Genomic DNA, 10,486 nt, shown 5'->3' with positions numbered 1-10,486 from the left:
GAGAAAAATCAGTTCAAATTTTCCACTATAATGAAAGTACCGGAAACGAGCCTTTTTATGTTCATTTTAGGCCTAAGTAACTGTGCAGAGAGTAAGGCTTTTGCAATGTCAGTTGCACACTCCGCTTCCTGTGCGAATTCTAAACCATTACAGGTGTCCTAAACCCTCCAGCGAAACCTATCTGTTATCAGGGGATTCCTCCGGTCCCCTCAAAGCCATCCCCACTGCCCTCTACCCCGCACGTATTATTGCCCATCTCCTCCGAGCGTCTTTATTAAGGACCCTCTCTCTTCTCTGCACTCCCGAGGTTAAAGTACCCACTTTTCTTCGGCGTAGCATGTAAAAGCTTTCCCATTAGAGAGGACTAGTTCCTGCAGTCCTTTTTACTTAGATGCTTTCAAGTCAGACAAGAGAAGAGCCACTTGAAGAAAACCCTCCTTCCCCCCTCCTTTTCCCCCACTGGAGCCACGTCCCTGAAGGACAACACCGAGGGACACTTCCTGACCTTCTATCCCCTCACCCAGATTGGGCTGGGGTCGCATTTTCTCGTGTCCTCTGCTGCACTGGATGTGTTATGTAAGAGGGACAGGACACGGGAGGCACATGCGTGAAAAGCGCACCGATCTGTGATAACAGCTGGGCTGGCAGAGCAGATCTGGAGTCTCCCCCACCAAATACGACAGACACCACACACACATCACCACCCCCATCCCCACCCCACCCCCGCCCAGCAGTGTTTTCCTGTCTCACCCCTACCAGTACCAGACGCTCAGAATGGAAAGGCGGGGGGAGGGGTGAAGGGAGGTGAGAGAGGAGGAGCTGCGGCAGCACATCTGCTTTGATAGCAGCCGGCAGAGCCGCCGCGGCAGAGAGCCCCTCGTTAACCCCCTTCCTGTGGCTGCACCACGTCATGGAACATTCCCGGAACGGGCCAACGTTCCACCCACTTCAGGGAACAGACATAAAGGCGCAGACCCAGCTCCCCACAGTGCACAGCCCAAACACACATGTCCCTTCCCGGTCCCCGGGCAGACGCACAGAGGAACACGCATGCAAACCGCCCCCACCCGTCTCCGCGCGCCCCCGGGCAGCCCGCCGCGCGGGGAGCCGCTCTGCGGCCGGTGCACCCGCAAGCCGAGGGCGCCTCCGCCTGAACCTTCCATCGAGTCAGTCCCCTCCTTCCTCGCTTCCTTCCTTCTCCCGTTCCTTCCTTCCTTCCTCGCTCGGGAGGAGAAAGGAGTCGCCGAAATGCCAACAGCCGGCTCCTGCGCTGCGCACGCTGGGCCGCAGGCCGGCGGCCCGGCCCTCCCGCCGCCCGGCCGCCCGCCCCCGGCCAGCGCCGCGCGGCCCCCTCCCCCGCTACCTGAAGACTGGCGGCCGGCGGCCGCGGCAGCCGCAGCGGTGGCCCGGCGGTGCACGCCGGTGCACGTCCCTCATTAGTAACCAGGCACATTCCTGCCTCCAGCGCTCCCGCGCCGCCCCCTCCCCCCCCCCCAGGACCTTACGCAAAGCAGCGTCCCCTCATCTGCATAGCTCCTCGGCCAGGGTATTCCCCGCATTTCCCAACGCGCCGGACCCCCCCTCCCGAGGTCTCCCCCATCCCCGCCCCCTCCGACCCTCACCCTCTGGACGCCCGCCCGAAGCCGGGGGCGCGCGGCGGGAGGGGCCGTGGGGTCCGGCGGAGGCGATTTCGTGTAAAGTGAAACGAGCTCCTAATGCTAAAGGAGACAGGAAAAACACCGCGCCGAGGCCACTTACCGCGCCGAGGAACCTAGATTCCCGCCGCTCTGTTCGCCCGAATGGTCTGTCCGCCCTCAGCGCACCCCAAGGCTGCACCCAGCACCCCAAAGTCGAGACGTGCAGGAATATGGTTAACTGGCCGGGAGACCCTCCAAGTTGCTCCGGGCTCCCGGGAGCTTCAACGTCCAGGACACAACTTGGCCAAGACTTGTGCCACAGTCACCGAAGATGTTCCTGTGGAGACCCTCCTCCGGCGGGGAGAGACAGCGCTCGGCGGCGCCCCGCTCGCCTCCTCTCCACCCCCTCACCTCCAGCCCGCCTCCCGCCGGCCGCCAGCCTCCGGGCCGCGAGCCCCTCGGGCGGCTGTCAGCTCCCGGCCGCCGCCGGGTGACAGGGGCGGGAGGAGGGCGCGACGCGGCGGCCCGAGCCCAAGCGGGCGAGGGGGATCCTCGCAGCAGCAGCGGCGGCCGCTCACCTGGAAAGTCACCGCTGAGAAGAAGGAGGAGGAGGAGGAGGAGGAGGAGGAGGAGGACGGTGAGGAGGAGGAGGAAGAGGAGGGAGAGGAGGAGGGGGAGGAAACCCCCCTGGTGCCCTTGTTCTCGCTGCCGCCGCGGCCGCTCCTCGCCAAGGCTGAGCGTGTCTGGTGGGGGGTGTCTGGTAGCATTTCCTTAAGGACAGAGGGAGGGCGGGCGCGGAGGGAGGGAAGCGATCCCGACCGCCTGCCCAGGCTCCTCTTCCCTTTATTTATTTTTCTGACACGGTACGGAGATGGGCCCGGGGCAGGGGCCACCGGGCTCGGGAGGGAGCCGCGAGGCCCGGGCCGCAGTAGTCTGCGTGCGGGAGCCGCAGCGGCCGCCTCCCCTCCCGGTCTGTGGACGCACCGGGTTATTCCTGGCAGCGCCTCCCCGAACAGAAGTTACTAGGAGGAGTGCGCGGCGAGGGCGGGCGGGGGGAGAGGAGGGGGGAGGGAGGGAGGGAGGAAGAGGGAGAGACTCAGCCAGCGACGTCATCGGATCCCCCAGCGCGTCCCAGGGAGGGAGGCTGAACCAGAAAAACCAGTCTGGAGCCGGCGAACGGAGAGGGTTGAGCGGCGTGCGGGGAGACTGGGGAGGGAGGCGACCGGGAGGGCAGGGCCGGGCCCTGCCAAGGCCGCTCCGGGCGGGAAGATCGCGGCCGCGCTCCCGCTCGCTCCGGTCGGGGGGGGGGGGGGGGGGGGGGGGGGGGGGGGGGGGGGGGGGGGGGGAGGAAGAGGGAGAGACTCAGCCAGCGACGTCATCGGATCCCCCAGCGCGTCCCAGGGAGGGAGGCTGAACCAGAAAAACCAGTCTGGAGCCGGCGAACGGAGAGGGTTGAGCGGCGTGCGGGGAGACTGGGGAGGGAGGCGACCGGGAGGGCAGGGCCGGGCCCTGCCAAGGCCGCTCCGGGCGGGAAGATCGCGGCCGCGCTCCCGCTCGCTCCGGTCGGGGATCTCCCCGGAGAGCCGGTCTCTACTTGTCTTGCAAAAAAAAACCCTTGGGCGTCTCTAGGAGCCTGAGAATTTCCTTTAGGGATGTGGAAACCTCCTCCCCCCACCCCCATCTTCCCCATTCCCCAGATGATAGTTCCCTGTCTTGATGACACACGGAATTATAGAATAATTAGTATTTTGTCTTTATGATTTTGTTCGGGTACCTCTGATCCCTTTCCTCTCCCTCGCCCCCGCCTCTACTCACATTTATGCTATCGGTCAAGAACAACAAAATCAGATTGTAGCTCCTGGCTGCGTTTCTGGAGCTTTGCAAAGTGTTTTAGTAGCCCTTCCCTTGCCCCTGCGGAAGCACGAACTTTTCACGCGCTCGAAATGCCCCCATTGCCTTCCCCGGGGTCACTCCTCAGGGCTCCCTGGGCGCACCCAGTTCGGGGAACGCGGCCCGCCCTCGCCGGGGTATTCAAATCGGCTCGGGCAGCGGCGCGGGGAGCAGCTGCCGGTTTCCTGGTGGGCCGCGCTGGGACCTGGGGCGAGCAGCCGCCTCCAGCCTGCGCGCTTCCCTTCCTCCGAAGGGACGCGAGTGAAATCACACCCAGAGCCGGGAGAGCGGGGCCAGGGGGCGGGGGAATCCCAGGCGAGTGGGGCCGGGGCGCTGGGCTTCCTCCCCGGCCCGGCGACACCCGGGGGACACCGGGGCTCCCTCGAGCCACTAGCCTGCCTGTGTGGACTCGTGTGCACCCTCGGGAGAGGTTCCCGGGAGGCCGCTGCGGCCGGACCGCGGCGAGGGGCCGCCGGGCCGAGCGGACGCCCTGAGCGCCGCGTCCGGGTGGTCTCCGGGCCGGGCGGGGACCGCGCGCCGCCCCTCCCGGGCGCCCAAGCAGCCGAGCCGAGCGGAGCCGAGTGCCTGGGCGCCGCGGGCCGAAGCGGCCCTCCCCACCCAGCGGCCGCGCCGCCGCCCTGCCCCGGGCGGAGTAAACAAGAGACGCGCAAGATTTGACCTGGCGCGACCCGGATTTCTGGCCGGGGTTCCCCCTGAGCAGGTGACTCCGTGGGAGGGGTGGAAATTAGTCTCTGGAATTCCGGGCCAAAGACATTCACTGTGGTTCTGCTTTTAAGGCAGGTATTTCACCGACAACTGCGGAATGTTTTGCGTCTCAAGTTTCAGATTTCGCGGAAAGGGACCAAATGTCAAGGCATATCAAATATTCCTTTCCCTTTTCATTAAAAGCGAGTGCATTAAAAGGACAACCCCTTTAATGACTGCGAGAATAGCACTGCCGGTTTCGTTTTTGTTTTGTTTTCATTTCGACCTATAATCAGTGTATTTCTGAGGTGCCCGAGCAATGGCGACATAGCAGTGAAGGGCGACTCTGCAAAATAAAGCGGTGATACATTTTTTTATCGATACTTTTTTTTCAAAGGAGAAAAATCTGAACTATTTGAAATAAGTTGCACTGTGTCCTTTGAGATTGATCTCGTTTAACTTCAGGGCCTACTTCCACTTAAGCGGCTTCTCCTTTCATTGTATAAGTTCTTTAATACTCAGCCTTTCTTGACTTGAAGCAGCGATTAATAAAAACTCCCCCCTCATCATTTTCTCTTAAATGTACACCACTGCATTTTTAAACATCCACTTAAAACGCAAAACGTGGTTTTCGAAAATTTTTTTCACATCCAAACCCACCTGCTACATACTCCCAGAGCCCATTTTATTTAATTGCTTAATAGAGAAGATTAAGCACTTTCTTTAAGAATCCAATTTCCCTTCAGCACACACAACAGCAGCTGCCCAAGCTCCCAGAAACTGAGCAAGGAAAGTAGCAAGCAGCGTTTTGCTTCACAAGAATAAATATTAGTTGAAATCTTAAATGCCTATTTTAAAGGACTAGATTAAGTGGTATAATGTGAATATTAGGATATTTAAGTAATTAATTTAAATAGCTTTTTTTTAAGAAAAGCAAATAGACATCAGTTTTGATGACCTAAGACCCCTAAAGACAGTCATTAGTCAAACTTTGATTCTTACTGCCTTGTTCCAAAATCATCAAGCACTAAAGAAGATAGCCTGAATTGAGTTGCAGCGCAAGTGAAAATATTTATGAATATGTGTAAACTAGGGGACATCCCCTCTGCTAGGAAGAATCACTGCCTTTAAGTAAAGGCATCCCTGTCTCCAGCCCCTAATGCTGAGACATATCTGTCTAGTTGCTTATATTTAAGGGCAATATGGTGAGAGAAAAACTCCTCTCCCCAGAAAACTTCTGAAGTCAAAACCAAAACTGGCATTGGTAAACTGCACTCAGCCCTAAGGAGATCTATGGAAAGTGAGGCTGGCTGGAGCATAGCTGACCCCATCTAGGCACTCATATGGAGCATCACAGCAACGTAGGAACTTTCTTTTCATTACTTGTCTTTCTTATTACTTTTCAGTTTCAGAGGAAAGGGAAATCTGGTAATCTGGATTATGAGATATTAAGAAAGTAAAATAATTAATGTCCACATGGCAGTATGGCATTTTTACAGAGTCAGAAATCGCTTCGAACTGACAGCACTTGCATTCAAAAAATATGCATTGAGTGCCTACTATGTGCTGAAGATACTTAAGATATATCAGTGAACACATGAAAGATCTCTGCTCTCCTGGAGCTTGTATCCTAGTGGGGGGAAAGGAGATGGAGGAGGACCAGGATAGAAAATAGCCATAAGAAATAAATGGTAGAGAACTTCGGAAGATAAAGAGAATTACAGGGAAAACCAAAAATAGGGTAAAGGATATGTGTGGGGTGGGAGGTGTGTTTCTGTATTAAATAGGAATGTCAGAATAAGACTCATTGAGAAGTGACATTCCTGCCGAGGCTTGAAGGAAATGATTTAGCAGTGGACAGACCTGGAGTAAAGAACCTTTCAGGTAGAGGGACCAGCTAAGATAAAGCTCTAAGACCAGAGCAAGCCTGGCATGTTGTGGACCTTAAGAGAAACAGTGTGATGGGAACAGATGTGACAGCCAGTGAATAGAACAGCCTCCCAGGCCACCGTAAGGACTTTTCTCATTCAGGAAAAAGCTTGACAAAGGACAGATTTATGGCCATGGCCATCCAATCCCACTGAACCTGAATCTTTGTGGGCCCGGGAATCTGCATTTTAACAGATAATGCAGTTGATACTTATCCATTCTAAAGCTTAAGACCTACTGCCACAGAGCACAGAAGCTGATACACCCAGGCAGGAGAACTGGGTACCAGGAGCCATTGTACATAAAGCTTCCAGGACCAGGCAAGGCCATGTTACTAATCAGGACTCTTTCAGTTGGCGAGTTTCAATCCTCAACTCAAATTAGCTTAATGAAAGGGACTTCACTGACTCACACAACTAGAATTTCACAGACTAAATTCCAACTCAGTGGGATCCTGAGGCTCAAATGATGTTACCCTGGTTCAGTCATTTCTCCTCTCACAGCTCTTTGTGTCTCTGCTTCATTTCGCTCTGCAGACAAACATTCTACAGGGTGGTGGCAGCAGTCCCAGATTATTGTTTTCCTAGGTTAGCAACCCCAGTGGGAAAAGACCTTCCCAGATAGCTCAGGCAGCCTTAGTAGTCAAGTCCTTGCACCTGAACCAATCACGGAGCTCTGGGTGATAGGATGATCTGATTGGTCATATCTTTCCCTGGAGTGGGGTTGTGGTCCTCATGGAAAGATAAGTTCCCAAAGGAAAGAAGAGGAGTTAGGTATTGGGGGTTGGAGGGGTCCACTAGTTTCCTTAAGTCTTTGGCCTTGGTTTCTCTATTTTTTTAAGTAAGGAAGTGGGTCAAGATGATGTGGCTGATTCCTTATGACTATGCATTCTATATAAATCTCTAATAAATACCTCCACAAAACTGTGCAAAATGAATTAACTGGCATGCCATTCCCTCAGATAAATTTATAAAAAAGGTTTGCGATACTGGCAGCTATTAACATTGCAAAACTGGACTATACTTCCCTTATTTAAACGAAATGTGTTCCTGGAACAAGTGGTGGCTGAACACCACAACCACGTTCCAACTCTGTTTCTACTCGCCTCCAGATTATGTGAGTTTAAGTACGCTTCCTCCTCTCAGCATCCAATAATCGTGGCCTCTTGATTTCTTTGTGGTCACCTGGGGTACTGAGCAAGGAATCTTGCTCTACACAAATGTATCTATAAAATGCCAGACCCTGTTTGGCATGAGCATAAAATTTTTTTTCTAATAATATGGCCCTATTTGGGGAAACTACTCCAAATCAGAAAGGATGTGGAAACTATGATGTAGTTCAAACTCTGGGCAGCCTCTGAATGAAATGCTATTTTCTGTAGAATTATAGTAGCTGCCTTCAACATTATGAGGTACATAACAAGTATTTAATATGTCCTATAAATGTCTTCAGTGTTCTTCAGGGTAATTGGGATCTGAAAAGATTTGGTTAGGATCCAAACACATACACATTCTGTATTTTAGCTCAGTGTTTTTTTAAAAAAAAAAGAAAATGCCACACATCAAAAAGTGTTTACATTGTTGGACAAACCAAATCGGTTCTCAAAAAATGACTGTCGCTTATGAAAAGTAATTATTCAGTAGCTCTAAAACAGACCACCTGAATGCTTATGACCAAGAAGGAAATCAGACTGTATCTAGTATTTACATTAGACACCAGTTTCATAATCACTGACTTGTGTGAAAACTGGTGCAGAAATTCTGTAAACTCTTTGCTGTTTTGGATACCTGCTTTTTGTTCTGTTTTGTAAAAATGATAAACTTCAGAAAATAAAATGTCAGTGTTGAATAAAAAATATATATATATCAATAAAATACTAAAGGGGTACCTGCTATGGGGTTCTGATGAATAAATGGATTATAGCCTTGGGTCTTAGTAAAGAGGCATGATTTAGAACTGCCTTCTAATGGATCTCCCACTTCCTACTCATCTGCTTTAATTGGTACATGGAGAAAAATTAAGCAGAATCATGATTTGTGTGGTGTGAAGAAGACTTAGGTCTCCAAAAATTAGTTGAAGAAAAGAATCTTGAGGGAGAATCAGCCTGTCTCTTGAATTGTTACTAGGATACAAACCACTGTAATGCATACCAGTCTCTTTATCCCACTATAACCTCCTTTGGCTGGGGAGTGGAAGGAGGGAGTGGTAATTAAGGACCAATCAGCTAAAGCCAGACTTATTGAGTGAGACGCAAGGTGACATCTGTTAGGATGAAGGATAAAGCTTGGTCCTCCTGCCTTTCGCAGGGTGGGTGGAGCCCAGAGATATCCGACCAACCACATGTCACCCCACACTCCAGAGTTTCTCTAGGTATATTCCAAAGACCACCTGTAGCAACATTTCTTGAAATGCTTATTTAAAAGTCTGGGCTGTCCCCTAAACTTACAAATCAGAATCCTCAAGGTTAGGCCTGGGAAACTCCTAAGTGAATAGGAGTCCCCTGACTCCTATTCTCATTTAAGCTTGAGAACCACTGCTTTACACTTTATGCCTGAGACTGATCTGGGGCTGGCTGGCTGCCTGAGAGCCCCCTTCTCCCCTCTTTATCACATTCCTCAGGTTTCATGTGATCCCTTTTGACAAGTTGGCCCTTTTTATTCTTCAAAGACATTCTCTTGGATCTTATTTTAACCAGATTTCATCTTTGTAAAAATATGTTAGAAAAGAAAAGGCCCCAGTGAATAAACCAGCCCTGGGGATGGGAAGGATGGAGAGCGGATGAAGGCATGCTGGAGAACAGAATTAGGAATGCACAGGGGAGAAAAGGATGAGGGAGAGTTTAGTTGACGGGGATGAACAAGATGCAAACAAACTTTGATGATTTTCTGGTTTAGCTTTGGACTAGCCACGTCCACAGTTTCTGGAAGGGTACTGCACATTTCAGCAGTCCAAGCTGCTAGGGAAACTAGCTTCTTCATTCTTGAGAGCACTCAAGGGCTGCACACATCTGGTCTTTATCCTAAGGAAGACAAGTTCAGTGGTTTCTCATGGAAAACTTTCTTGAAGAGTAAAGAACAAAAAAATCAATTAGGAAACAGTCAGTAGCAGGAGTAGGACTCTGTCCAGGATTACTGAAGCCCAAATGCCCCTTAGATAGAGGGAAACGTAGGCTTACAATGCCTCATTAATAATTTACCAACATCAAATTAGACCTTCCCCCCTCTACTCTCTTCCATCACCTCCCCACTCCAAAATAAGTCGTAGCTGAAATTCCTTCACTCAACAGTCATTACTTGGGGTTAAGGCTTTGCACCTATAGAAATCTTCCATTACAAGCCAAATACAAATAGTGAGGTCTTAATATCCTAAGCTCTTAATAAGTCATTAACTTCTTATGAGAGATTAATTTATTAAATTGCCTTTCCAGAGTGACAGCTACCCTAGGATGCACACTGATTTAATCTTGCTAAAGCAAAAATGGGAATGATAATGGGGAGGGGGTGGTAAGACAGAGAGGCCAAAGCTTGGACAGGACTGCTATGGGCTAAACTAGAGGTCTAGGAATAGGACATAGACTAAAGGGGAAAAGTTGTGGAAATATGAAGTGAGAGAGAGGCAAAGCAGAAAAAGGTCTTTGGTACCCACTGAGGATACCTCTGCTCAGGGCCCATGGAGAGGGCACCATGATGATCTGTGCTTCTCAGGGAGCAGTGAGGTGGGTGGCTCTGTCAGCCCAGAGTATACGTCCCACTCTCACCTTGAGCTAGAGGGAGACTTGTCTTCCCTCTCTAGGCCTCCACTTCCTCATCCAAACAACAAGGGGATCCCCTTCTAACCACAGATTCTGAAATTTGAACTCCTGGCAATCCATCAGGGTCAGAAGGGAGGGAACAGGAAGAGTGGGGAGCAGAAAGGAGAAAAATAAGGGAAAGAGCTTATCAAGTACCTTTGCATTCCTCCCAAGCTCTTGAGTGGTTTCTTAGGGCAAAACCTCAAATTCTAGTTCTAAAGAAATTGATATATTTGGGAGGATGGATAAATAATGGGTAAGATGGGATGCAGCAAAAGCAGTTCTAAGAGGGAAGTTTATAGCAATACATTCCTACCTTAAGAAACAAGAAACATCTCTAATAAACAAGCTAACCTCACGCCTAAAGCAATTAGAGAAAGAAGAACAAAAAAACCCCAAAGTTAGCAGAAGGAACGAAATTATAAAGATCAGATCAGAAGTAAAAAGAAATGAAGGAAACAATAGCAAAGATCAATAAAACTAAAAGCTGGTTCTTTGAGAAGATAAACAAAATTGATAAACCATTAGCCAGGCT

At 51.1% G+C, this 10,486-nt stretch overlaps 1 protein-coding gene across 1 annotated transcript in view; it reads left to right on the top strand.

The window, feature by feature from the left end:
- Positions 1–1,521: 1,521 nt before the first annotated feature.
- Positions 1,522–10,486, top strand: part of LOC114486945 (polycomb group RING finger protein 6-like) — a 20,197-nt gene continuing 11,232 nt past the window's right edge. Inside the window, exon 1 of the mRNA XM_028494371.2 lies at positions 1,522–2,274. Coding sequence (XP_028350172.1) covers positions 1,800–2,274 — 475 coding nt within the window. The 5' untranslated portion in view covers positions 1,522–1,799. The remainder of the gene's footprint in view (positions 2,275–10,486) is intronic.

Source organism: Physeter macrocephalus, chromosome 10, assembly GCF_002837175.3.
Source record: "Physeter macrocephalus isolate SW-GA chromosome 10, ASM283717v5, whole genome shotgun sequence".
Classification (NCBI taxonomy): domain Eukaryota; kingdom Metazoa; phylum Chordata; class Mammalia; order Artiodactyla; family Physeteridae; genus Physeter; species Physeter macrocephalus.
This window is presented reverse-complemented; position numbering and strand designations above follow the sequence as displayed.